General features: G+C 57.2%; 1 protein-coding gene across 5 annotated transcripts; it reads left to right on the forward strand.

Moving 5' to 3' along the window:
* Positions 1-27,057, forward strand: NADSYN1 (NAD synthetase 1). 5 transcript variants are annotated; one of them, XR_001917500.1, is made up of 23 exons: positions 1-176; positions 524-623; positions 1,644-1,704; positions 3,274-3,330; positions 3,745-3,861; positions 7,793-7,846; positions 8,259-8,348; positions 10,574-10,625; positions 11,946-12,034; positions 12,312-12,429; positions 13,195-13,326; positions 17,536-17,610; positions 18,439-18,563; positions 19,195-19,243; positions 19,999-20,101; positions 20,603-20,771; positions 21,331-21,466; positions 22,255-22,361; positions 22,911-23,205; positions 23,387-23,456; positions 23,729-23,857; positions 24,627-24,803; positions 26,696-26,941. XR_001917500.1 is itself a non-coding variant. In XM_018043315.1 (23 exons), the coding sequence occupies exons 1-23, from the start codon at positions 75-77 to the stop codon at positions 26,744-26,746; spliced, it is 2,295 nt and encodes a 764-aa protein (XP_017898804.1). In that variant the 5' UTR covers positions 20-74; the 3' UTR covers positions 26,747-27,057. The 5 variants fall into 5 exon arrangements, 4 of the variants coding, with proteins under 4 accessions (XP_017898804.1, XP_017898805.1, XP_017898807.1 ...); XM_018043315.1 differs by having other exon boundaries at positions 20-176; positions 22,911-23,042; positions 26,696-27,057; XM_018043316.1 differs by lacking the exon at positions 3,274-3,330 and having other exon boundaries at positions 24-176; positions 22,911-23,042; positions 26,696-27,057.

Raw genomic sequence — 27,057 nt, forward strand, 5'->3', positions numbered from 1 at the left:
AACGTCACGTGATGTGGGGCGGGGGACTCGTACAGGCCGCTTAAGACGCAGTTTGCGGGGAGGTGTGGAATTAAATGGATGGGGCACGCGGGCCGGCCGGCCCCTCCACCTGCGTTCCAGAACTCGGAGACGGTCCCACCTGCCTGGGTCTGGGTCGGGGGGCGGCGCCAGCAAAGGTACCTCTGCTGGATCCTCCCGGGCCCCAGGCCGCTCGGCGGGCCTCCCCGCGCGCAGGCGCGGCGAGGAGCTTCGCGGGCGGGCGGGGCGACTCGGGACAGGGCGGGGCGACTCAGGACAGGGCGGGGCGGTCAGGGGGCGGGGCCTGTCGCCATCGCCTCTGAAGTCCAGCCCTGAGGGACGGGGCCATCAGGGGGCGGGGCCATCAGGGGGCGGGGCGAGACGCTGCAGCTTTGCGGTCCTGTCCCTGGACTGACGCAGCGGGACAACCCGGAAGGACCCGAGCCGCGGCCGCCTCTCTCCCTAGGACACGAAGCCCCACTAACCTGCCGGCTTTTTTGCCCAGGCGTCTGCAGCCAGGATGGGGCGGAAGGTGACCGTGGCCACCTGTGCGCTCAACCAGTGGGCCCTGGACTTTGAGGGCAATTTGCAAAGGATTTTAAAAAGTGAGTCTAGGGTGGGCGTCGGGTGGACAGGCGAAGGTCAGTTCTGGTCGCCCAGATTTGCTGTGATGCATACGCAGCCTTGCTCTGGAGAAACTCGCGGCCATGGTTATAGGGATCCTGAGTGAGGTCGTGCGTGGGGGTGGGTTCAGTGCCTGGGGCATGTGGTGTGTACACATGGTAAGAGAAGTCTGGTCCTGGAGGTGGAGATGAGCAGGCTGGTGAGCTGGTCCTCAGGTTTCTTTGGGGTCCCGTGTGGCATTTATAGAGCTGAACCCGGTCCAGAGAGGGAAGTGGAACAGGGGTGAGGCCACCAGCTTAGAGACCAGGTGTGGTCGTTGTGTGTGTGTGACGGGGTCCGTGAACAGTTTTCACCTGCACCAGCTCACCTTTGAGAGTGGAAGTTTGCACCGTTGACCTCTACACCTGCAGTGGGGCTGCCCTGGGTGCTCTGCAGACTGGCCATCCTCAGGTGCTTCCTGCAGCAGGGCCACCAACCACAGTAAAAACAGGGTGATTCAGGTGAGGGTGTCTTATATCAGCCGTGTGCCTCAGACCTTCTTCCTTTTATTTTTTCATTGTCAACCTGCTCTCACCTCGTCAGAGCTCAGAGCAAATCTAGTTGATGAGAGGTCATCTCGGGTGGCCAGAATTGTGTGTCCACTCAGCTGGCCTCTCCTCCCCAGACTGCATCTGGAAGCTGCTGCTCAAACCGAGAGGCAGATGGTACCTGTCACCAACGCCTTCAGGTCCTGCCTTCTCCCTGCACAGAGTCCTCTCTGTCTGATTGTTAATGAGCTACCAGTGTGTGGCTCCCGCAGCCCCACCCCTGCCCTCCTTGGTGCTAAGGGTCAGCCCTGCAGGCCCCGCCTCTGTCTCATTTCCTGCGGGTGTCAGCAGGGGCTGGGAGATGCCCTTTGGCTTTTTATGACACCAGCAGCAGCAGAAGATTGAATCTGCCTCCCTGGGACCAGTTGTAGGTGCTGAAATTGCCTCTCTTTCTCTCTGTCTCTGTGCATGTAGGTATTGAAATTGCCAAACACAGAGGAGCAAGATACAGGCTTGGACCAGAACTGGAAATCTGGTGAGAGCAGAGCACACAGACACCCTAGGGTGGGCAGGTGGAGGCCTCTGCATCAGCTCCCTGCAGCTGAAAGGGCAAGGAAGGAGAGGCTGGGACTGAGAGCTGGACACGCAGGCCCAGCTAGGAGCAGAAGCCCCGTGAGTGGGCTTGCTTGATGCCCTTCAGCAAGAGCAGGCCAGCCAGCCTGGGTGATCCTGGATCCCTACGTTGAGTAACACAGGAGCTCGTAGAGAGGCTGACTTTTCCCAGTCCAGGGCCGATGTCAAAAGCTGGCTGGATTTCTGGCCTTGCATTGGTGTTTAGTTTCACACGTGGCCTAGGAGCTGAGGGAGTGACAACCTCTGAGCAGGAGTTTATCCTTGGAGAAGAAAGGATATCCCAGGTCTGGATCCCACACAGGGCATCTCCTTGACTTCATTTTCATCTAAGAACCCGGCTCTCCTCCTCATCAGAACCAGAGGCCCAGAGGAATGCTCCTCCAGGCATTAAGAATGGCAAAGGCCAGTTTGGAGGTTAGTGTTCGTGTCAACAAAGTTTGCTTGGCATTTTAACATCACTTCTGCTATGTAGTGAGTGCAAAGGACTTTTTGAAGGTTTAATAGTAGTTTACAGGGACTTCCCTGGTGGTCCAGTGGTTAAGAATGTGCCCTTCAAGGCAGGGGATGTGGGTTCGATCCTTGATTGGGGATCTAAGATCCCACATACCTCAGGGCAACTAAGCCTGTGCCACAGCTACTGAGCCCACTTGCTCTAGAGCCTGCAAGGTGCAACAAAAGATTGCACCTGCCGCAACTAAGACCCTGCACAGTCAAATATATAAATAGATAAATATTTTTTATAAAAGTAGTTTACAAATACTCTACACATCATTACTGAGACCCCCGCACTGAAAAATTACTCTCAACCCAGTCTGCCCATGTTGGGACCTCATTGAGCATTGTATTAGTTTTTTTCAGGGGCTGTTATACTACGGCTTCACAAACTGGATGGTTTAAAGCAGCAGAAATTCATTCTCTCACAGTTCAGGAGGCCTGAAGTCCAAAATCAAGGTGTGGGTAGGGTCCTGCCTCCTCCGAGGCTCCAGGGGAGGGCCCTTGCCGCCTCTTCCAACTCCTGACTCTCCGCTCCTCGTCTCATGACTGCGCCCCTCCAGCCGCAGCCCCTCCCTCTTCTCGGCTGTTTTCCTTCATGTAAGGACGCTTCTCGCTGGATTTAGGGCCCACCCGGATAGGCCAGGATCATCTCATCTCCAGATCTTTCACTTACTCACATCTCTAAAGACACTTTTTCCAGAAGAGGTCACATCCACAGGTTCTAAGGGCTTCCCAGGTGGCTCAGTGGTAAAGAATCTGCCTGTCAGTGCAGGAGACGCAAGTTCAGTCCCTGGATCGGGAAGATCACCTGGAGAAGGAAATTGCAACCTGTTCCAGTATTCTTGCCTGGAGAATCCCGTGGATAGAGGAGCCTGGTGGGCGACAGTCCACGGGGCTGCAAAGAGTTTGACATGACTGAGCGTGCACATGCGCGCCCCGAGTTCTGGAGGTTAAGACATAGACACGTCTCTTTTAGGGACACCATTCAGCCTGCTGTAAGCTCAAGTAAACCGCAAGGAAGTCACGTGGCTGCGTAAGTGGCCCTTGAGTGGTTGTTCACGGTCCCTTTGCCTGAAGAATGTTCTTCTCTGGGTCCAGCTGTGTCTCTTTTGCATCCTTTTCTTGTAGTGTAATTTGGGCCACGTTGAAGGTTAAAAAGAATCCAAGGGCAGACAGGTTTTGACATGACAGAGAATTTCTCATAGTAACTGAGAACTAGGAGCGACAGATGGGGCCCAGTCCATTAATTTCCAATATAATGCATCTCTTTTCTTCTTTTTTGTAGCGGTGAGTCTTAACTCTGGTTGCACAATAGACACTCCTGGGAGGCTTTGTAAAGATACGGGTGCTCGGTCACCCTGGCCTGGCCCCAGGCCCCTGCCCCATCCCTACCCCACGCCCACCTGCTGTGTCCCGGGCACTCATTGTTCTCGCCCTCCCTCTGCAGTGGCTACGGCTGTTGGGATCATTATTATGAGTCGGACACTCTCCTGCATTCGCTCCAGGTCCTGGCAGCCCTTTTGGAGTCTCCAGTCACTCAGGATATCATCTGCGACGTGGGGATGTAAGTGCGGGGTGGGCGTGGGAGAAGGGCCCGTTCCAGGGCCTGCTGTGTCTGAAGCCGTCCCTACTTCGGGGATGTGGCATCTGCTCCCTGCCTGGCCCTGCAGACCACTAACTCCCCAGGTGGAGGCAGCTTTGGGAAGATGTTTTATGTTACTGTGCACGCAGGACTTGCTTTGCACGAGTCAGAGCTCAGGGTCCCCCAGCCTCGTGTATAGCATTTTCCTTACTTAGTAGTAAGTTTGGGGATGGTTCCCTATCACTCTGGGCTTCCCAGGTGGCGCTCGTGGGAAAGAACCCTCCTGCCAGTGCAGGAGACGTAAGAGACATGGGTTCGACCCCTGGGTCGGGAAGATCCCCTGGAGGAGGGCATGGCAACCCGTTCCAGTGTTCTTGCCTGGAAAACCCGCATGGACAGAGGAGCCTGTGAGCTACAGTCCACGGGGTCGCACAGAGTTGGACACGGCTGAGCGACTGACTGAGCACGCATGCGTGCGTGTCATTCCAGATGGACACACAGGCCATCTGGCTCCAGAGGGTGTGGATGCATGAGTGTAGGTTTGTAGGGGCAGGCATATACGGTGGCGGTCCATATGGTGCCGGTTCCGTATGTAGGCCCAAGGCCTACAGGCAGTCCTCGGAGACCTTGCCCGCTCAGTTCCGCACCACTGCAGGAAAGCCAAATATAGAAATAAAGCAAGTCACACCAATTTGAGGGAGGAGGTTTCCAGTACATATAAAAGTTACGTTTACATTTTACCGTTTCTATCTAAAAATATACATACATGCTTACTTTAAGAAAAACTTTATCGCTAAAAAATCCTATCCTCTCAGCCTCCAACGAGCTATCATCTTTTTGCCGATGGAGGGTTTGGAATATCATGAGAATTATCAAAATGTGACCGAGAGACTGGAAGTGAGCAACAGCTGTTGGGAAAATGGCACCAATAGACCTGCTCAACGCAGGGTTGCCACAGACCTTCAGTTTGCAAAAAATTCAATATCTGCGAAGCACAGTGAAGCAAACGGCAATAAAATGAGGTCTCCCTGTAGGCCCCTGTGGTGTGGGTTCCCCGAGTGCAGGTCACGTGGGCTGGCCTCTGGCCTGGGATGATTCTATTCTAGAGTGTGTCTGTGACCATTGTTGTGTAACCAAGCCCACTGGCGGGCTTTGTTGCTTCTGTCTGCGTCTCTGTTCTGTGTTACGTGGTGTGAATGTAGCCGAGTTCGCTTTCTTTTTCCTCAGCCTTGCCTGTATTCTACACTTCAACCTGCTGTGACATCTGTGTAGCAGGCTCTCTCTTAAGCAGCGAATAGAGGGCCTTTTAGCCCAGTGTGTTCACATTTGTTATAATTCTTGATAGGTGGGCCATGTTTGTTTCCTGTTGTGCTGTGGTGACAGCTCACCACACACGCAAAACACAGAACCGCACAACTCTGCTGTCTTGTGGTTCTGGAGGTCGCGAGTCTAACTGGGTCAGTGCGGCTGGTTGCTGCTGGAGGCTCTTGGAGGAGAGTCGGTCTTCCTGTTAAAGCCCGGCGTCCAGGCTCGCCCGCAGTCCTCAGCTCGCGGCCGCCCCCTCCATCCTCACAGCCAGAGGTCACATCACCGCAGCCCCTGCCCCTGTTGTCACAAGTCCTCCGAGCGCCCTTCTCCCTCGTATAAGGGCCCCTGTGGTTCCCATGAGGGCCCTGGGGAGTCTGGGGTAATCTCTGGTCTCAGGATCTGGAGCTTAATGGCCTCAGCAGGGTCCCTTTTGCCACGTGAGGGGACATGTGCTCGGGTCCCGGGAATCAGGATGGGGGCGTCAGTGGGGGTCTTCCCTCGGCCCACCGCTTGGACGGATTCCTGCCTTTACTGAGTGTTCTGGTCGCCGTGGCCTCTTTCCTTCTTGTCTTTTGTTTCTTCTCTTTGCCTGTTCTCCTCTTCTGGCCTTGACTTTGTAATCTGACTTTAATTTTTCTACTTTTTTGCCCTTAAAATATTAACAATCATATTTTAAAATGTTTTTCTGGGATTTTCCTAGTGGTCCAGTGGCTAAGACTCCGCACTCCCAATACGGACGATGGAGGGGACCAGGTTTCCTTCCTAGTAAGGGAACTAGGTCCCCCGTACTGAAACTAAGAATTTGCAAGACAGCCCACTCCAGTATTCCTGCCTGGAGAATTTCATGGACAGAGAAGCCTGGCGGGCTGCAGTCCATGGGGTTGCAGAGTCAGACACGACTGAAGTGACTCACACCACTGAAGAAAGGTCCCGTGCTCTACAATGAAGACCAAAGGCCCCAAGTGCCACCACTAAGACCTGGTGCCACTTAATGAGGAAACATGTTTTAAAAGAAATTTTTGTTTTGAAATCCAGCATTTACCTGGATCTGTACGTGCCACTGAGCAAAACAACGGTTATACCGTGACGTCCCTGATACTCACCGTCTAGAACTGTCTTATTCAAAAGAGATGGACACTGAGTCTCCTCCCAGCTTTCTGTGGCTAGAGGCGTGTTACCCTTAGCACTGCTCACAGAGGGCCAGCTCACAATAAAGAAAACTTCAAAAAACAAAATAGAGAAAATCTTAGAGTCGGCAGTAACTTTTCTTTAAAAAGCTACCATATTTCTTTGTTGTCATGATTTATGAAATCGAACTTTTCTATTTGTTTTTCAGCAGCTGTGACACACTCTTGCTTGTTCTTTTGCCAGCGGTTGAAGTGTTTGTGTCTGATTTATTAGGAGTTCTTTATATGTGAAAGATATCGAGCTGTCCCCATGTAGGATAAAAATACATTTCCTTGTCTGTTGTTTGCTATTTAATTTTACGTTTTGAGCTTTAAATCTTTCTTGTCATGCTTTTGGTTTGTTTTTGTCTGAGAGGCTTACTCCCGCTGGAAGTCAGATATTCACCGAGGGTTTCTTTTCCATTTAAAAGATGTTCACCTCCTGCCCTGAACACGTGTTTGTATGAATGTGAACGCAGTGAGGTTTTGGTTTTGCCTGGGAGGAGTGGAAACCGTAACGGTGAGAGTGCTGGCTGGCGGCTTCCGTGTGCCGAGCCCTGGCCTCGGCAGCCCGCCTGCATCCTGCCCCTTAAAATGCTCCGAGAGGAGGAACCGGGGCCGCTCGGCTCAGCCAGTGCGAAGCGGGATTAGAACCCGGCCGGCCGCCTGCCTTGACAGTCCCACTGCTTACGGATGCTGTCATCTCCTCTTGCACCCCCACCATCTTTACACTTGTCCCTGGGCCTTATTATTTTTTATTTCATGATCAATGCTTAAGGCCCTCCTCCCTGGTTGCCTGATGCCTTCCGCCCTGAGCTCCTGCACTCTCGCCCTGAGCTGGGCTCTGCCATCCCCGCCCGGCGCTGCCCCAGCTGGAGGCCAGCAGAGTGCCCTGGCCTCCGAGCACTGGCCCCTCCGCTGCAGAGGAGGAAGGTTCCAGGTGATCCGGGAGGGTGTTTGTCCTGAGGGGTCCAGCAGAGAGGCGAGTAGATCTGTCCAGCGCTCTCCCTCCCCTGCCCCTGCCCTGGCCCCCCGGGCCGGTCCCTCTGCCTGCCTTCTTGGTGGGGGGGCTCAGTCAGGAGAGATGCCATGGAGGAAAATTGGGGACGTGCAGGGGCAAGTCCCTGAGGCCAGTAGGGGGTGGACAGGTGACATGGCCTCAGGGATGCGAGCAGAGGGAGGGAGGTGGCCACTCAATGGTCTGAGAACCTTCTGGAAGGAGAGGACAAGTCCTGAGTGGGAGGGACTTTGCACTGGATTTAGAAGACTCTCCCATTTAGAGTCTGTGCCGTGGCGGAAACACTCGGGTTTGTTGTTCACTTTCATTTGAGAAGCCACAGAGGAGCCTTCTGACTCTCATAGAGGACCCGGAGAAACTTCACGTTAAAAGCCGACATGGGGCTCTGCTCTTTGCAGACGCGCGTGCCCTCTCTCTGCAGGCCCGTGATGCACCGAAACGTCCGCTATAACTGCAGGGTGATATTCCTCAACAGGTGGGTGACTGCCGGGGGCAGCGTGACCCCCTTTTCCCCCAGGCTCAGAGCTTGGTCCCTGGGGACCGTGGCTTCTTCTGGAACTACCTTCATGGGGTGGGGTACCTGGCAGGCAGATGCCTCGGGCGGCCCTGCTTCTCCCGGGCTCTGTCACCACTGACGCCTTCACACATCAGGAACAATGGGTGGAGTTTGGGGACACGCAGCTCTGTGGCCAGGAGGTCAGTCCTGGGAGGGCAGCCTTGTAGTGATGTCCCCTCGCAGACCCTCAGCGTCAGCTGCTGGCCAGTGCCCACCCTCCGGGTCATAGCTGCTCTGTCCCCATCGGCGGTCAGGGTGGACGGGCTGGTGGCTGCTCCGTGTCACGTGGGGCGTGTTCACCTCAGGAGCGGCCTTGTTCCCCTGTCTGTAGGAAGATCCTGCTCATCAGACCCAAGATGGCCTTGGCGAATGAGGGCAACTACCGTGAGCTGCGCTGGTTCACGCCGTGGTCCAGGAGCCGGTGAGTCACTGCCTGCGCCATGGTCCAGGAGCCCGGATGGCGGCCGCTCCTAGGATTCGTGGGGAAGATAGACAAGAGATTCAGGCCAGCGTCCCTGCCCCACATGGGACCTGTCATTTAGTGACGGCTGCCTGACGCTGCTGATTAACTTGTGACTAGTTTATCAGACACCACATAAAACGCTCAGTCATCAACCACCCATCATCCGTCTGTCTACACGTGACCCTACAGATCAGGGTTTCTCTGCTCCAGCCCTGTTGCCTTGGGGCCGGCTCGTTCTTGTCGTGGGGGCGGCCTGTGCGTGGAAGGCCTGTAGTCGCATCCCTGTGTCAGTCTACAACGTCCACAGACGTTGCCAAGCGTCCCCTGGGACAGGATCGTCCCTGTTTGCCTGCCCTGTGTTCTTCTTACAGTTATCGCTGGTTTTTTTTTTTCACTGTTGCCACTTTGCCAGTGGAATCTTTAACGTGATTTTTAAACATTTTATTGACATGTAGTTGATTTACAACGTTGTGTTAATTTCTTCTGAGCAGCAAAATGGTTCAGGTATACGTCTAGATCCATTCTGTTTCAAAAGTGGGGTGTGTTTATTCTTGGCTCTTTGTTGCTGTGTGGTCTCTTCTCTGTTTGTGGCGAGCAGGGGCTGCTGTCTAGTTGTGATACTGGGGCCGGGGGGCTTCTCACTCTGCTGGCTTCTTCTGCGGCAGAGCGTGGGTTCTGGGGCACACGGGGCTCAGTAGTTGCAGCACATGGCTCCAGGGCACAGGCTAAGTGGTTGTGGAGCGCGGGCTTAGCTGCTCCGCGGCACGTGTGATCTTCCCGGATCAGGGATCAAACCCGTATCTCCTGTACTGGCAGACAGATTCTTTCCCACCGAGGCACCAGGGAGGCCCCGTATACATTCTTCTCATGTGTGAATTGAGGGGGGAGCTGAGGAAGAAGGGAGAAACTTTGGGCGGCTGTCCCTTGAAAAGGGATTGTGATATAGCAACATCACCTACCCATGGTGAACTGAGTTGAGTGCTCATCGTGGGGTGCCAAGGCAGCTCGGGGGTCAGACGGCGTCTGAGTGTCTGCTCCCTTCATTAGTCAGGGCGAGACGGCATCATCCCCGCAATGTTTCTGCTTTTAAATCTTAGTTAAGGGTTGTCCCTGGTGGCCCAGTGGTTAAGACTTCATCTTCCAGTGCAGGGGACAGGGGTTTGATCCTTAGTTGGCCACCTAAGATCCCACATACCTCAGGGCTGAAAAACCAAACCATAACAGAAGCCATGTTGTTACAAATTCAGTAAAGACTTTAAAAATGGTCCACATTAAAAAAAAAAATCTTTATCAAAAAATTTACTGAAATAAAAGTCACTGAAATCTCCCAGGAGGTTCTTATGAATTCTGGGAAAGCGAAAGAAATCTAGTTAATTCAGTGTCTTCGTGGTACATCTGGTAACAGCCCACTTGAGGTCAGATTTGGAAACCATCTAGTATTTGAATTCTGCCTGTTAGGGTAGACCTGGGGGGTGGCTCAGGCTTCCCTGTGGGCTCAGACGGTAAAGAATCCACCTGCCAATGCAGGAGACCCGGGTTTGATCCCTGGGTTGGGAAGATCCCCTGGAGAAGGGAATGGCTACCCACTCCAGTATTCATGCCTGGAGAATTCCATGGACGCAGGAGCCTGGTGGGCTACTGTCCGTGGAGGGGCAAAGAGTCGGACAGGAATGAGTGACTGACACTTTCACTTTCTGGGATGGCTTGTGCAGAAGCTGTGTGCTGGACTCTCTGTCCGTCGTACACGATTCCGAACGTGATCGATTGTCTCAGTGATGATACAGGTTTGTCTCTGCGTGCTGGCTTCATGCAGCGTGATCTTTCTGGTTGAAGAATTTTGATCAGAAATTCCAGCCGCATTTCTCTGTGGGGAAACGTGTCTCCTTCTCGGACAGTTCCCTTGACGTGCCTCTCAGAGGGCGTAATGAAAGCGTGGGGCAAGCAGGGCCAGTGAGGGAGCCCCCAGGTGCCTGGGTGTTCCGTGTCCCGGAAGCCTCATGCAGTCGCCTTGCTCTTCCCTTTTCCCCTTAAATTGGTCGCAGCAGCATGTGTCAAAACTTGACAGTTCCTTTGCCAGCTCATGGGCTCCGCACTCTCAGTCTGAGCTTTACTCTGCCTCTGGATGCCATCCTGCATTTTCCCTGAGATGGTCCTACTCAGGTCTGTGGTGGTTTCCTTTCCAGGCAAACAGAGGAGTATTTTCTCCCCCGGATGTTACAGGACCTGACGAAGCAGGTGAGTCTCGGGGAAGAAAACTCGTTGTCTGTCAGACTGTCCCTCTGGAGTGGGCCATGGGGGCAGGACCCTTGGGGACAGAGTCATGGCATCACTCTGGCCCATGTAAGGAAAACGCAGATGGGGGGAGATTTCTGTCACAAGTGGGGAGGGTCCCAGGAGCGTGGGGGGTGGGCGCCTCCTTGCCCCTACGTGATGTCCCCTGCTCTCCTCCGGCTCACACCGCCGGGTGGGCTCAGTGGAGCTTGGGAGGGGGCTTCCTGCACCACCCTGGCCAGCTGTTCCCTGCTGGGCTGGGGCTCTGGCCTTAGGGCTGCCCAAGAAGCCGAGTGTGGGGGATTTCTGGTTGTAAACCTCATGGAAGACTTTACTTGGCTGCCTGTTTATTCTGTGAAAACTCAGCATCAGAAATCTGTCTTGCCTTGTCTTTGGTACCTGGCTGTCCAGGTGTGAAGAACTTTGACCTTGCAGCCTTATCCAGGGGGTCCTTGTCCATCCCCTTCATCCTGGAACCTGCTGGAACCCCGTGCTATCTACTTCCGGTGGGGGTTGGGAGCCAGGGGCTCACAGGGAAGGTTTCGAGGGGCCCCTGATATCTCTGGCTCCTACCTGAGTTTCCATTCCGGTTGCCAGGTGTATTGACTTGTTCAGGCTTCCATAACCAATTCCACAGCCTAGGGACTCAGACAGCAGAGGTTCATCCTCTCCAGGCCCGGAGGCTGGAATCCCAGACCCTGGTGTGGGTGGGACTGGTTCTCCTGAGGCCGCTCTCCCGGGCATGTGGGGATGGAGCTGCCCCCTCGAGGGGCCATGAATGAGGCTCTTGGAGAAACAGGAGCCTGAGTCCTGCCCCAGGCCTGCCGCGCGGGAGCTGGGCGACCTGTCGGCTGCAGGGAACTTTGTCGGGCTCAGTTGGGTCGTTCCTTGCGTGGGCACAGGACCCCCAGAGCACAGACGATGTCGGAAGAGCATCCGGAAACCGACGCGGCAGATGCTGGCGGCCCTCTGGGCCCCAGAAGCTTCATGAGCCGAGTCACAGTAGGTTATGGCCACAGTCAAGGTCATAGCAGCTCGGAGCTGGGCTCTCGGCTGGTGAAGGGTGTGGCCAGGGCTCTTTGGTCCGCAGGGGAGACGCCCGCTGGCCCTGGGCTGGGAGTGGTCCCGGCGGGGGTGGCGGGGCTGCGGGGCGGTGTTCGTTAGGGCTTGAGACAAAATGGCGGCCTTCCTGCGAGTCCTGCCTGTGGCCTCTGGAGTCCCGGCTCAGCACTGGCCCAGACGGGATGGCCAGGGGCCCTCACGAGCTCTGGTCCCCGCCCCCAGGAAACTGTGCCCTTTGGGGATGCTGTCCTCTCCACGCGGGACACCTGCATCGGGAGTGAGATCTGTGAGGAGCTCTGGACGCCCCACAGGTCAGCCCTGCCCCCTGACCCCCATCCTTGCAGGGCCTAGGGGGCTGGGGGTTTGCAGCCATCTTGGCATCTCAGCCTGGGGCAGGGGAGACACCCCAGGAGCTGCGGGGCTTGGTGGGCAGGCTGGGGACCTGAGTCTCTTCTCTTGGCCCCCTGGCGTCTCTTCTCTTGGCCCCCTGGCATCTCAGCCCGGGCCAGGGAAGACACCCCAGGAGCTGCGGGGCTGGGTGGGCAGGCTGGGACATGAGTCTCTTCTCTCCGACCCCTCCACCCGCAGCCCGCACGTGGACATGGGCCTGGACGGCGTGGAGATCTTCACCAATGCCTCGGGCAGCCACCACGTGCTGCGCAAAGCCCACGCCCGGGTGGACCTGGTGACTATGGCGACCAGCAAGGTGGGCGGTGGCGGGGACGCTGGCACGTGTCTGTCTCACGCAGGTGGGACCCCGGCACCCAGTGCAGGGTGAGGCCTGAGCGCGAGGCTGCTCGGCTCTCCTCCTGGGTCCGGCTGTGGCTGACCAGGCCCTGTGGCTCCCTTTCGCGGGCCCCACGTCCATGACCTCATTTAATGATGGGAAGCACCCTATGAGGCGGGTGCTGTTGCCACCTCCGCTCTCTGGAGCAGGGCACCCAGCATGTCACCGTCAAGTGGCCCCTGGCCTCACACCCCAGCCGTGCAGCTCTGGGGCTCTCAACCATCACAGTGGTCTCGGGACAAGTGACCGGGAATCAGGGCCCCATTGGCACCACAGCTGGGCACGGGGAATGCCCACGAGTCTGCCGCTCTTGCGGACAGCATGGCCCCAGGGGCCCTGTCTGCTCTTTCCGGGGGCAGAATCTCGGCTTCGTAATCCAGCGAGTTGTCTTCTCCAAAGTTCCATCTCTCCTCCCTTCTGGGGGAGGTGGCAGTGCCTGCCTCAGAGGGTTGTTGGGGGTGAGAGTAGACGCTCTGTGTGATGCCTGGTGCCTTGCAAGGCCGAGGGCGTCATAGCTGCGGGGACTTCCCTGGAGGCGTGTGTTTTAGTGGCTGGAGTTGCGGCACTGATTTTAGTACAGCAGAGTTGCAGGGCTGGAGGCCTGAAGCTTCACGTTTGGGCCGGCAGAGGGTGAAGGTAGGTCGGGGATCAGAGCTGACCACTGCTGTCCCTTGTGTTTTCCAGAACGGCGGGATCTACTTGCTGGCCAATCAGAAGGGCTGTGATGGGGACCGGCTGTACTACGACGGCTGTGCTCTCATAGCCATGAACGGCAGCATCTTTGCCCAGGGGTCCCAGTTCTCTCTGGATGATGTGGTATGAGCCGGCCTGAGCAATGGAGGGAGGGCCTCTCAGAGGCTGTGTTCTCTGCTCTCCCCGGGACCTGATGTGCCCGCCCTGGGAGGGATCCTGTGGGTTTTGATTGCTTCCTCTTCACCTCCTTGGTGGGGTGAGGGTTTCCTGCCCTGAGGTTATGGGGACACCCCCACACAGCGAAGGGATGGGTTCACGGCGGGCTGTAAGTCCTGCACGCCCTGGAGGTCCCCATGAGGCTGCAGAGGAGCTAAAGGAGAGGCCCAGAGCTGTGGGAGAGGGGACTTGGTAGTGACCAAAGCGTGGGTGGCCCCTGGCTCCAGGGAGGGTGGGATGGGCTTGTGGGAAGAATCCCACGGCTGGCGGGGAGCTGGAGCCGGTCCCAGGAATAAGCAGACACCGCACGGGGTCCAGAGATAAGGGGGTCATTTGGGAGGAGCAGAGCAGGGAAGAGCCTTGCAGGTGGGCCCTCAGAGGGTTTTCCCCAGAGGTCAAGGCAACACAAGCTAGAATCAAGATTGCCGGGAGAAATATCAATAACCTCGGATATGCAGATGACACCACCCTTATGGCAGAAAGTGAAGAGGAACTAAAGAGCCTCTTGAAAGTGAAAGAGGAGGGTGAAAAAGTTGGCTTAAAGCTCAACATTCAGAAAACGAAGATCATGGCATCCAGTCCCATCACTTCATGACAAATAGAAGGGGGAAAAATGGAAACAGTGAGAGAATTTATATTTTGGGGCTTCAAAATCACTGCAGATAGTGACTGCAGCCATGAAATTAAAAGACGTTTACTCCTTGGAAGAAAAGCTATGACCAACCTAGACAGCATATTAAAAAGCAGCGCTTTGCCAGCAAAGGTCCATCTGGTCGAAGCTGTGGCTTTTCCAGTGGTCAAGTGTGAATGTGAGAGTTGGAGTATAAAGAAAGCTGAGCGCCGAAGAATTGATGCTTTCTAGCTGAGTGTTGGAGAAGATTCTTGAGAGTCCCTTGGACTGCAAGGAGATCCAACCAGTCCATCCTAAAGGAGATCAGCCCTGAATATTCACTGAAAGGACTGATGCTGAAGCTGAAGCTCCAACCCTTTGGCCACCTGATGTGAAGAGCCGACTAAAGACCCTGATGCTGGGAAGGATTGAAGGCAGGTAGAGAAGGGGATGACAGGGGACAAGATGGTTGGATGGCATCACCGACTCCATGAACATGAGTCTGAGCAAGCTGTGGGAGATGGTGAAGGACAGGAAGGCCTGGTGTGCTACAGTCCACGGGGTCACAGAGTCAGACACGCCTGAGCGACTGAGCTGCAGCAGCAAGGCAACACATGCTGCCTGTGGGCCCTGCCTCCCCCCACCACCCCGGTTCCGGAAGCAGAGCTGGAGACCTACCCCGCCCTCCTTGGTGGGGAGGCCCCTTTCCGGGGGCTCCTCTGGTCTCACTGAACTGATGACCAGCTCGGGGGATGGGGGACACGTCCCCCCATGGGATCATGACTTCAGTGGGGCCACAAATATGAAAACCACAGCCGTCTGCTTCTAAAGACACATATTAACATGGGTGTAGAGCCTTCCCATGTGATTGGATGTTAGTTTCCTTCACAGAATAAGACAAGATGAAAAGCTCCTTGTAAAGAACTGTGTCCCCTTCATGGATCACAGCCTTGTCATGGTGGAGGGGCTTCCATAACTCAATGAAGCTATGAACCATGCCGTGCAGGGCCACTCAAGACAGATGGGTCATAGTGAGAGCTGGACCATAAGGAAGGCTAAGTGCCACAGAATTGATGCTTTCAAATTGTGGCACTGGAGAAGATTTTTGAGAGTCCCTTGGACAGCAAGGAGATTAAACCAGTCAATCCTAAAGGAAATCAACCCTGAGTATTCATTGGAAAGACTGAAGCTGAAGCTGAAGCTATTTTGGCCACCTGATGTGAAGAGCCAACTCATTGGAAAAGACCCTGATGCTGGGAAAGATTGAGGGCAGGAGGAGAAGGGGACGACAGAAGATGATGTGGTTAGATAGCATCACCAACACAATGGACCTGAGTTTGAGCAAATTCCGGGAGATGGTGAAGGACATGGAAGCCTGGCGTGCTGCAGTCCATGGGGTCGCAAAGAGTCGGACACAACTTAGCGACTGAACAACAACAAAGAGAATTGTGTGGCTCTCGAGAGTTTTTTAAGCGTCCAAGAAAGAAAATGACTGTTATTGCCTCCAAATGGGAATCAATTCCAAACCTGCAAACGGAGCACAAAGTAACTTTCGGTTCCGCCAGAAAGAGTCGCCTTGACTGGGCTCAGGCGGCCAGTACCGGCTTCACACGGTATCTCTCATCTTGTCTTTTCGGGGTTTTTGGAAACAACTGTCGGAAATGCTTGTCCACAGAAGCAGGTAGTAGCAGGAGAAGAAAAGGTTTCTGGGGCTTTCTCTGCCAGAGCAAGACAAGCGGGTGTCTCTGAATAAGGATTTCTCCAGAGCCCTCTGATGCAATGTCTGTTTCTTCACCTGTTGTTTCACGTACTCGTGCGGTCTCACTGGGGTTGTCGGCAAGGAGATAGTTAAGAAATCAAACTTCGGTTTGAGAATGGACTGAGGAAAGGAGCCTTGGAACAAATTCATGGTATTTCTTGCTCAGAGCGAAGCCCAGGGGTTGGCAGTCTGGCCCTAGCAGCTGGAAGAAGCCACCTCCCTGCAAATGGTCCCCAGACCATGGGGACCCTGATCCTGCCTTCCCAGTGGGAATGAGCATGGTCCCCAGACGTTGCCTTCCAGGTGGCAGGGTCCCCAGAGGCCTCCTGCTGTTCGGCGGTAACCTTGATTAAGACGGAAGGCCTCTGGAGGAGAAGATGAAGTCCATGCAGACGGCCAGTGCTCGTCTGCTCCGGACACGCCTCGGTGCAGGCGCGCTTGGCCAGGACTCTCTGCCAGACGTCCGGGCCGCAGGCACCTGGTGGCGGGACTGACTGGCAGTGAGTTTCGGGGACCACCTGTACCTGGATGAGCAGGTGTGCAGGTGGCTGCAGCTTCCAGGCCCCCCGGGAGCCCCCATTTCAGCAAGCACCCGGGCGACTGTTTGCCACACTATGACCTGGGGACTGTTGCCCCACACCCCCCGGGGGGCCCTTGAGCCAGAGTTCTCTGATTTGACTGTTCCTGGTTGAGGTGGCATCACTGCCCTGGAGTGGGGGCAGTGCCCTTCAGTTCTGCCACCTCTTTGGTCTGTGGAGCTTCTCGAGGGCACGTGCTTCTCATGGCCTCGACCCCGCCTTTGTGTGAAGCTAACCTAGTTCCAGGAAAAGTGGACTGGGGCCTTCCTCTCAGGAAGGACTCACTCCTCTGGGGTCTTCCCAGTTTCTGTGGCTTCGTCAGGAGCAGCCTGGTGGCTTCGGTGAGCAGCACTGGGGAAACGACAGAAGAACTAGCGGACGTGGGAGTTCCCTGTTCTCTGTCTCTCCACAGACGTTTCTGTCTTGCGTTAGGCTTGGTGTTGGCATAGACGGCTGCCCACGGCCAGCAGCAGGAGCAGGGGCCCGGCCGCCCTGCGTCCCCCTCAGAAGCAGTTGCTGCTGTCCTGCGCCTGCACATGTGGGACGATATCCTAGTATGATCTGGTTAGGACTTTTTTCATGAAGAAAGGAGTACTATCTCTGAGTTAAAACTTTTCTATTTTCTGCTATTGGTTGCACGTGGCAGAGCCTCCATCTCACCTGGACTCAAAGGCAGTGAGGCGTCATGTCCTAGAATACACGCAGCACGTCTGGGCGGGGACCTTTGTGTGATGATTGCCGGGGCTCTGGCTCCATCCCTCTGTCTCTCCAGCTGGGCCTTCCTCTGTGTAGGCGTCATTGTCAGTCGCCTCATGGTGACAGGATGGCTGCAGCAGCTCCAGCCATCCCATCTTCATGCAACCACATTCAAAGGCAGAAAGAGGGCCCTTACTCACCCTGTGTCTTTTTAAGAAACTTTCTAAAAAGCCCCCAGCAGACATTTATTGTGTTTTATCAGAAGGTGTGTCAATTCAGTAGAAGTTCTGGTGGCAACAAGAGGTTAAGGCTTTGGATGGGCCCCACCATTGGTGCTCCCCTCTCCCCAGGCCCCTAGTCCCTGCCTTAGAAGGTGGGACTCATTGTGTATAATGTGGCATACTTATGAAAACAGATACGTGAGGGAAAAAAACTAGGAAATCATGATTTTTATTGGAAACTCCCTTCTCTAGGAAGTCCTCACTGCCACGTTGGATTTGGAGGACATCAGAAGCTACAGGGCCGAGATTTCATCTCGAAACCTGGCGGTAAGCGATTATAAACACACTCATAAGATGCTCATCAAAGACGGAGACATTTTTTTTAACAATAGCTTCATTGAAATGTCATTCCCATACCCTATAATTCACTAATCTCGGCACAAGATGCGTTGGTCTTTAGTATATTTGTGGAGTTGAGCAGCATCACCACCATCAGGGTCAGAATGTTCTTATCTCCTGAAAGAAACCTGGACCCACGAGTTGTGACTCCCCGTTCACCTCCCCCAGGGCCCCTGGCAACCCCAGTCTGCGCTGACTATGGATTTGCCAATTCTGGATGTTTCCCATAAGTGGAATCATAACATGTGGCCTTTTGCAACTGCCTCCTTTCCCTGAGGATAGTGCTTTGTGGCTCATCCGTGCCGAGGCGTGTTAGTTCTTCACCCTCTGTATGGCTGCCCGGGTAGCCCACACGCTGTGCGTCCATTCACCCGTCGGAGGACATTTGGGCCGTTTCTGCTCTGGCCATGAGGAACGGTGCTGCTGTGGGCATGTGCCAGGCGTCTGTGAGGGCGTGTTTGCGTGTCTTCCATTATCTACCTGGGACTGGCCTGTGGGGTCCTGTGGTGATTCTCTGTTTAATTGTGGGAGGTCCTGCCAGACTGTCCTCAGTCACTGCTCCGTCTCGCGTCCCCCCAGCAGTGCCCGAGGGCTCCAGTTCCCCACATCCCACCAGCGTTTGCTACATCCATCCGTGTCCTGGCCATCCTGGTGGCTGTGAAGGGTCCCCACCGGGATTCTGAGCTGTGTAGCATACCCCTACAGTCATCCTGGGGACCTGTATGGGTTCAGGCCCTCAGGGAGTGCCCTTCCCAGGCCAGCAGGGTGAGCCCCTACCCCCGCGTGAAGGTGGATTTCGCCCTCTCCTGCCACGAGGACCTGCTGGAGCCCGTGTCTGAGCCCATCGAGTGGAAATACCACAGTCCCGCCGAGGAGATCAGGTGGGGCTGTTGGTGTGCCGGGGAGGGGGGTAGAGGAGAGTCTGGGGGCTCAGATGGTAAAGAATCCATCTGCAATGTGGGAGACTGGGGTCTGCTCCCTGGGTCGGGAAGATCCCCTGGAGAAGGGCATGGCAACCCACTCCTTCTTGCCTGGACAGTCTCATGGACAGAGGAGCCTGGCGGGCTACAGTCCACGGGGTTGCAAAGAGTCGGACACGACTGACCGACCGACACACTGTCCTTCCCAGGACACTCCCTCCATCCCCTGCTGTACTGCCAAGTGGCCGCTTGGGGGCCTTGCGTCCTGGTCTCCAGGGCCTGCAGTCGACGCTGTAACTAGACCGCGGGCCCCACGCCCAGCCCTGCCCACCTTGCCCTGGGCCCTCGGGCATGGAGACAGCGTGCCTGCTTTTCTGTGTCTCCATTTCCCCCACGGGACCAATGAGAGCACCTACCTCCGGGGGCTGCTCTGAGGCTTCAGAAGCACTCATCCCCTCGAAAGGCTGAAAGCAGCCGGGGACAGCGTGCTGGCGCCGCTCACCAGCCCTGTGTCCACCTGGGCACCTGCCCCCAGGTGAGCTGCAAACCAGGGCAGCGGCTTGCCAACCTCATGCTTCCCACCGTTCCCCAGCCTGGGACCCGCGTGCTGGCTCTGGGACTTCTTAAGACGCAGCCGACAGGTAAGACGTCGGGGGGATCTGGCCAGCCCCCTTTAATCCTGCGCTGGGTTTGTGTTTGACTCTGTGGCGTGCTGGTGACTTTTTTTTTTTAAGATTTATGTATTTAGCTTGCTTTCTGACCGTGGTGGGCCTTTGTTGCTGCGCACAGGCTCTCTAGCTGCCCTGAGTGGGGGCGACTCCCCGGCTGCGTGCATGTGCTTCTCACCGTGGCGGCTTCTCTTGACACGGAGCCGGGGCTCGAGGCACGCAGGCTGCAGTCATTGCGGCTCCTGGGCTTTCGAGTGTGAGCTCAGTAGTTGCGGTACACGGGCTTAGTTGCTCTGCGGCAGGTGGAATCCGCCCAGACCAGGGATCGAACCAGGGTCCCTTGCGTTGCGTGACAGATTCTTAACTACTGGATGTCCCGGGAAGCCCTGACGGGTGTTTCTTAATGCAAACATGTCCTGACTCTGCCTCAGTCAGGAGCCTCGGCTACCCTGGCCGAGGTCGCACTGAGGTTTGGCTCCGTCTTTGGGGTCCTGTCTGATGACCCCGAGCTACAAGACTTCCTGCCTAGTGGTGTGACTGCGCAGGTCTGTAACTCCCGGCGGAGACGCAGCCTTGGGCCCTCCGCGGTGGCGCTCCCTTCGCCCTGTGGAATGTGCAGGGCTCCCTTCTCCTCCCCCGGGGGAGGGCGCTCGTTTTTGCTGGGGGAGCTGGGCTCGCTGCTGTGCGCGAGGCTCCGCTCACGCCGCCATCCGGTTGGCCTGTTGCAGGCGGGGTTCTTCCTTCCCCTCAGCGGCGGGGTAGACAGCGCGGCCACCGCCTGCCTGGCCTACTCCATGTGCCTCCAGGTCTGCGAGGCTGTGAAGCGTGGAAGTAGGTGATAACCGGGGCCCAAGCAGGTCCCGGGGGGCTCAGCCTGAGGGTGGAGCAGAGGGGCAAACCCAGCTAACCCAGCATTGTGGTGGGGGCATGCTCAGACGTTCCAGCATCACCCCAAGTCCCAGGGCCCGGGCATAGCAAGGCCACTGAAGTCCCTTCCAGGGCCTCAGGCCCTCGAGGCCGGGTCCGGCAAGCCCACAGGGCACCTGCTGCTGCTGGGTGTTGGCAGCCTGACCGAGATGAAAGAACAGGACCCTGGGGTCAGGCCAGCCCAGGTTCACACCCTGCCGCCGTGAGGGGCGATGTCGGCCGTTCCCGAAGCGTCCGCAGCTGAGACACAGGCACTGTGGTGCCATCCGGCAAGACTGCCGGGCGGTAGAGAGGGACCGGGCGGTAGAGAGGGACCGGGCGGTAGAGAGGGACCGGGCGGTAGAGAGGGACCGGGTGGTGCAGGCGCCCAGCACACATCCATGCCCTCTGTCCCACGGGTTTCAGATCTGGAGGTGCTGGCTGACGTCCGAACCATTGTGAACCAGCCCAGCTACACCCCTCAGGACCCCCGGGAGCTCTGCGGCCGCGTCCTGACCACCTGCTACATGGCCAGCGAGAACTCCTCCCAGGAGACCTGCGACAGGGCCCGAGAGCTGGCCCAGCAGATTGGAAGGTAGCTGGTCCCTGGAGTCAGGCCTGGCCAGCTGGCGGGGACTGCGGAAAGCTCCCCCCGAGACCCCATTTGTGGGTCACTGAGCACTCCAGTACTCTTGCCTGGAAAATTCCATGGACGGAGGAGCCTGGTAGGCTGCAGTCCACGGGGTCGCTCAGACACGACTGAGTGACTTCACTTTGACTTTTCACTTTCATGCATTGGAGAAGGAAATGGCAACCCACTCCAGTATTTTTTCCTGGAAAATTCCTTGGACAGAGGAGCCTGGCCAGGCTACGGTCCTTGGGGCCGCAAAGAGTCAGACACGACGGAGCGCGCGTGCACACACACACACAGAAAGGGTGTCCGTGGTCGCCAGGGGCTGGAAGAGCAGGGGGTTGGGGAGGGACCCTCGTGGGCACAGGTCTCCTCCTGGGCTGATGGAAGGCTCTGGAGCTGGAGGTGGTGGCGGCGCGTCATGAATGTCCTCAGTGCCGCTGGACGGGGCCCTCGAATACGGCGAGCTCCGTGCCCCGTGTGTGTGTTTCACTGTCTGCATGCCCGCCCGTTCTCCTTCCAGCCACCACATCGGCCTCCGCATCGACCCGGTGGTCAAGGCCCTCGTGGGCCTCTTCAGCCTGGTGACGGGTGCGAGCCCTCGGTTTGCGGTTCACGGAGGGAGCGACCGGGAGAACCTGGCTCTGCAGAACGTCCAGGTGCGCCCCGCACCTTGTCTGCACTCAGGGACCGCAGGCGCCTCGCCCGCACGCAGGGACCGCAGGCGCCTTGTCCACACGCAGGGACCACAGGGAACCCAGGGGCGGCCGGCGCGGGGGTCCACAAGCAGCCCGCCTCTTAGAGACGCAGAGCGTGCAGCCGCGTGGACGAGGATGGGGCTCTGCATGTGTGTGCGTGAGAGGTGTGGGGGCGGGGGTACGAGGGTGAGAGTGTGCACAGGTGTGTGCACAAGAATAAGTGTGCAAGAGCAAGGGGGCGGGGCATCTGAGAGTGTGCGTGAGTGTGTGTGGATGCAAGCACGTGACTGTGTGTGTGTGAGTGTGCATCAGCGTGAGAGTCTGTGAGCATGAGGTATGTGTCCAAGTATGTGTGTCTTCTGCGTCTTCGGGGACCGGCTACCGGGGCGCTGGACCCTGGGTGGTCCATGCAAGGAGAGGGGGCGTGGGCTGCGTCTGCTGGCGTCTACCCTGTCTCCGTCTCCTTCCTGGGGTTGCTGGTGGCCTTTCCCGGGGGTGCAGGGACTGGCCGGAGTGGCCGAGGTCTCTCCCACTGGCCTTGCAGCTCAGTCTCCCCGCTGCCCAGCTCTCATCTCAGGCCCTGGTCCCTCCCTGCTGAGTGCAGGAGCCCCTCGGGGGAGGGCCCAGGGGCTCCGGGACTCTCTGGCCGCATCACTTAAGCGTTCCTGCTCTCCGAGGTGCGGGGAGGTGGTGTTAGCGCGCGTCCCCCAGCCCTGGCCAGCACGGTGACGCACCCTTCTGTGGGCCAGGCGCGGGTCAGGATGGTCGTCGCCTACCTCTTCGCTCAGCTGAGCCTCTGGTCTCGCGGCGCCCCCGGCGGGCTTCTTGTGCTCGGGTCCACCAACGTGGACGAGAGGTGTGTGTGGCCCCCAGCCTGGAGGAGACCCCGCTCCACCAGGCCACTCCTGAGGGTCTGTGCCCCGCTCCCTCTGCGTCTGCTCTGGATGCACCTTTGGGAGCAGCTGAGGGGTGGAAGAGGCACAGAGGTCAGGTGAAAATGGCCATCTCTTCTGGCCTGGAAATCCTGACCCTTGCCCGTAGACCGGACCCTATTTGTACCATCAGCCATCTGTTCAACGGGACAGGGAGTAACCTTACACCCACCTTGGAGTTGGTTGAAGGAGCCCCACTTGAGCGCTGCCTTGGGACTCATCCCCCAAACTGTGTCCCCTCTGGCTTGCTAGATACCCCTCCTCGGCCATCCGCAGCACCTGCCCCTTCCCCAGTCTGCCCCAGCACATCAGACTTCTCCGAGACCCTTGAGTCTGCCGAGCGCTGGCTCCAGGGCCCCGGAAGAAAGCGTGTCCCAGCTCCCAGGGGCCAGATGGCCAGGCCCCCAGGTTCTCAGGGTCTGTAGCTCCCAGGTCTGCTGCCTCGAAACCGCCTGTCCTTTCTCCGGCTGCAGCCTCCTCGGCTACCTGACCAAGTACGACTGCTCCAGTGCCGACATCAACCCCATCGGCGGGATCAGCAAGACGGACCTGAGAGCCTTTGTCCAGCTCTGTGTGGAGCGCTTCCAGCTTCCCGCCCTGCAGAGGTGCGTGTGCACCCACGAGGCCACGGCTGTGTCCCTGGGCCGCTGGGTACGCGTCTTCTCAGCACAGCCCTGGCCACTCTGCACCCCCTCAGCCACCTTCCGTAGCACCCATCGCCTGATGGAAGCTGTCCGGCCTCCAAGGGCACTCGGGCCCCGAGACCAGGTACCTGCTTCCTTCCCATCGCTGCCACCCTGGCTGTGGCCAGATCTGGTGGCCGCTGCCGCCCTCTGCCCCTCAAGAGGCTGGAAAGTCGGCACTTGCCCTGTCTCCGCACTTGCGTGGTGTCTGTCACGCTAACACCCTGTTTGCTGTTGTGACCGATCTCTGTGTGTCCTGACCGCAGCGTCCTGGCAGCACCAGCCACAGCTGAGCTGGAGCCCTTGGCCCACGGACGGGTGTCCCAGACCGACGAGGTAACCCTGATGGCTTTGTCACCACGCTTCCTCTGCCACCTCCCCACTCTGGGGCTCCCGAGCAACCGTGCTTCGTCCCTGGGGCCCCGGCTGGGAGTCCAGGGCTTCGTGTCATCCGTTGCTGACCTCTGATGTTCGATTCGGGTCTCTCGAGGGTGGAGCCGGGAGGAGGTGGGGGTGGGGTGCTTGGGTCCGTCTCCAGCAGAGGTTTCAGGCTGTCCCCCCAGCGCTGACCTGCTGTCACTCGTGAGGCGTATCTCTTTCGTCCCCAGGAAGACATGGGGATGACGTACATGGAGCTGTCCGTCTATGGGAGGCTCCGGAAGATCGCCAAGACAGGCCCCTACAGCATGTTCTGCAAACTCCTCGACATGTGGAAGGGCACCTGCGCGCCCCGACAGGTGAGGCGCCAGGCGTCCGCAGGGAGCCGGCAGGTGAGGAGCCCGGCGTCCGAGGGGAGCCGGCGGGCGAGGAGCCCGGCGTCCGCGGGGAGCCGGCGGGCGAGGAGCCCGGCGTCCGCGGGGAGCCAGTGGGCGAGGAGCCCGGCATCCGTGGGGAACTGGCAGGCGAGGTGCACCCGGCGTCCGCGGGGAGCCGGCGGGCGAGGTCACCTTGTGGGTGGGTTTGGCTCCGAAGCAGGTGACCACCGTATGACTTTAGGGGGAGAGCAGTCCGTAAGGAACCACGCCCCCATTCTTAGCCGTCCCCTGGCCCTGGCTGAGCTTATCTGAATAGGGCTGGACCCCGTCACAACACGCAAGCTCCTCCCCTCTTTGGGGTGCAGAGGGTGAACTCCGAGGTCACAATATGGCTTCTTTTCCCCTAGTTGTCAGGCTCATTAGGGCTGAAGCCCATAGACAGGGCGGTCCTTGCAGAACCACCTGGAAGCTTCACGAAATAGGAATGCATCTTCCTGGGACCCTGCCCAGGTCTCCTGATGCAGTTTCCAGGATGCTGGAGTCAGGAACCCCCATCCTTATAGCTCCAGTTCGCTGCTTTAGCCCAGGCAGCAGCATTGGTCCACTCCTGCCTTTGAGGAAGTCCCGAGGCAGCGCTCTGCGTGTGCTGGGGGGAGGCTGTTAACTGGCCTGTGCGATGCTGCTGAGAACGCCAGCATGGGGGCTTCCTGGCTTTGCTAACACCAGGCCCTGTGTGCCCCTTGCCTCTCAGGTGGCTGACAAAGTGAAGCGGTTTTTCTCCAAGTATTCCATGAACAGACACAAGATGACCACACTGACCCCCGCGTACCACGCCGAGAGCTACAGCCCAGACGACAACAGGTTCGACCTGCGGCCATTTCTGTACAACACCCGCTGGCCCTGGCAGTTCCGCTGCATCGAAAACCAGGTGAACTGGGGGAAATGGTGTCTCTCTGTCTTAAACACCTGTCGAGGGAGCTCGTTTCCTCCACCTGCTCATCTCCACGGAGGACTGAAAAGCTTTTTAATGTTCAGTCGCTCAGTCGTGTCCGACTCTTCGTGACCCCGAGGACTGCAGCACACCAGGCTTCCCTGTACATGGCGGCATTTTTTTATTGTCCTGCTTTCTGCCAAGTGTCCAGGATGTTTCAGGTCCATCAGAGCTTGGCATGTGCTGTTTTGGGCTGTACTGGGAATGCTAAACTTAGCGGCTCCATCACACAGTCCGTGTGCGACCAACCGCTGTGATTTCTAGATTACTGGGGCGTCCAACTGGCTTCGCATTGTCTGAACCATCTGTTTTTCCTTACTGATTAATAGTAGATTGAAGGAAGGAGACACAAAATCCGTTTAATAGGCAAGTCCAGGTCCTTGCCTTTTCTGTGATGGAGGCAAGTGCGAGGCAGCCCCTCCCCAGTGAAGGTGAGGAGAAAGACGGCCGGTGAGTGAACACAGGGTCCGTGAAAGTGATAAATGGTGATAGTGGCCAAGTCCACGCTCGTCCTGCTTGATGCCTGACAGTGAATCGAGAGAGGAGTTGCTAAAACAAGGAATAGCGACTTTACTGGGAAAGCCAGTAGACCAAGAAGGTGGGGGACTCATGTCCCAAAGAGCCATCTTGCCTGAGTTAGAATCCAGGCTCCTTTTATACTAAGAGTCAGGGAGCAAAGTCAAACACTTGCTGGTTCCTGTTGGCTTGTAGGGGGACGGGCTCATTCCTCCTCCCTTGCAGTCACTCACAGGTGGGTCTGTGTTTCCTGTGAATTAAACAAAGGTATTTCAGCTTGGCGCTCCTTACCTGGGAGACAGGGTTCCCAGAGATGACCTTTACGTATAATAAGCAACATCTCTTTAGGGCAGTGGTCCCCAGCCTTTTCAGCACCAGGGACCGGTTTCACGAAAGACAGTTTTCCCAGGGGTGAGGGGTGGGGAAGATGGTTCAGGCAGTAACGTGAGTGATGGGGGGCAGATGAAGCTTCGCTCGCTCATCCACCCACCGCTCAGCTTCTGCTGTGCAGCCTGGTTCCCAACAGGCCGTGGACTGGTGTCCGTCTATGGCCTGGGGATTGGGGACCCCTGCTTTAGTGATAAATTGTAATAAATCCCAAAGGTTCTTTCCTCTTACAATAAGAGCTGCGTTGATCTGGAGGACTGCAGGGTGGGGCAGAAGGGAGCATCCATGAGGAGGTGATGTGCAAACTGAGATGGGAGCCAAGCAACCCTGCGTAACCACGACCCTCCTCCAGGGGGCACCAGGCCATGTCCAGAGACGGTCATCCCGCCTGGGGTGAGGTCTGCACCCCACATCCAGCAGAGTCCAGAGATGCTGCTGAGCACCCCACAGTGCCATGGGCGCCCCCCCTCCACGAAGAACTAGTGAGGGGTGGGGCTTGGCTCCAGCCAAGGTGCACTCAGGCGTGGGGTTCAGAGACCGCAGCTGGAAGACCCGCACATGCAGGCAGACACAGCTCGGGGAAGATGGGCTTGCTGTGACCTTCTAGCCCCGCAGTGACCCCTGTCCCCACCCCCACCCCCGGCCAGCACCCGTCCTTCCTGGCTCGCAGTGACCCCTATCCCCACCCCCAGCCCTGGCCAGCACCCGTCCTTCCTGGCTCGCAGTGACCCCTGTCCCCACCCCCACCCCCGGCCAGCACCCGTCCTTCCTGGCTCGGGATCCCCCCCAGGTCTCCTTCCCTTGCAGATACAGTTTGCAGACCTGCTTTTTCAGTCCTGTGACTGTGACGCTTTTTGGGGTAGATCGGTGCGTTTCAACAGCGTGGCTCTTGGGCCCTCATGGTGACACCGTGTCTCCTCTTCCAGGTCCTCCAGCTGGAGGGGACACAGCGGCAGGAGCTAGACAGCGTGGACTGAGGCTGGGCCCTGTGCGGAGGGCTCCCCGCCTGCCAGCAACCAAGAGCGGGAGTGGAGCCCTGTCTGACGTATTTCAAGGAGAGGGAGCCGTACAGTCTAGTTCCATTTTTAAAAAGGCTGAAAGAAAGGGGATGCGATTTTGCTTGAATTTTTAATTGAAATACATCTTGTCGATTTACAGTGTTGCGTTCATTACTGCTGGACAGCTAAGTGATTCCGTTTTATATATATATGCATACTTTCATCTTTTTAAAATATTATTTTCTATTTAGAGGAGATCGTAGGATATCAAATGCAGTTCTCGGTGCTGT

The sequence above is a fragment of the Capra hircus genome, chromosome 29 (assembly GCF_001704415.2).
Source record: "Capra hircus breed San Clemente chromosome 29, ASM170441v1, whole genome shotgun sequence".
NCBI classification, from domain to species: domain Eukaryota; kingdom Metazoa; phylum Chordata; class Mammalia; order Artiodactyla; family Bovidae; genus Capra; species Capra hircus.

Coding starts and splice junctions, on each gene's coding strand:
- NADSYN1 (XM_018043315.1), top strand. CDS start 75: ATGGATGGGGCACGCGGGCCGGCCGGCCCCTCCACCTGCGTTCCAGAA. Junction 19,244..19,998: donor TCTTAAGACGCAGCCGACAG/GTAAGACGTCGG, acceptor GGCCTGTTGCAG/GCGGGGTTCTTCCTTCCCCT. Junction 20,102..20,602: donor CGAGGCTGTGAAGCGTGGAA/GTAGGTGATAAC, acceptor CACGGGTTTCAG/ATCTGGAGGTGCTGGCTGAC.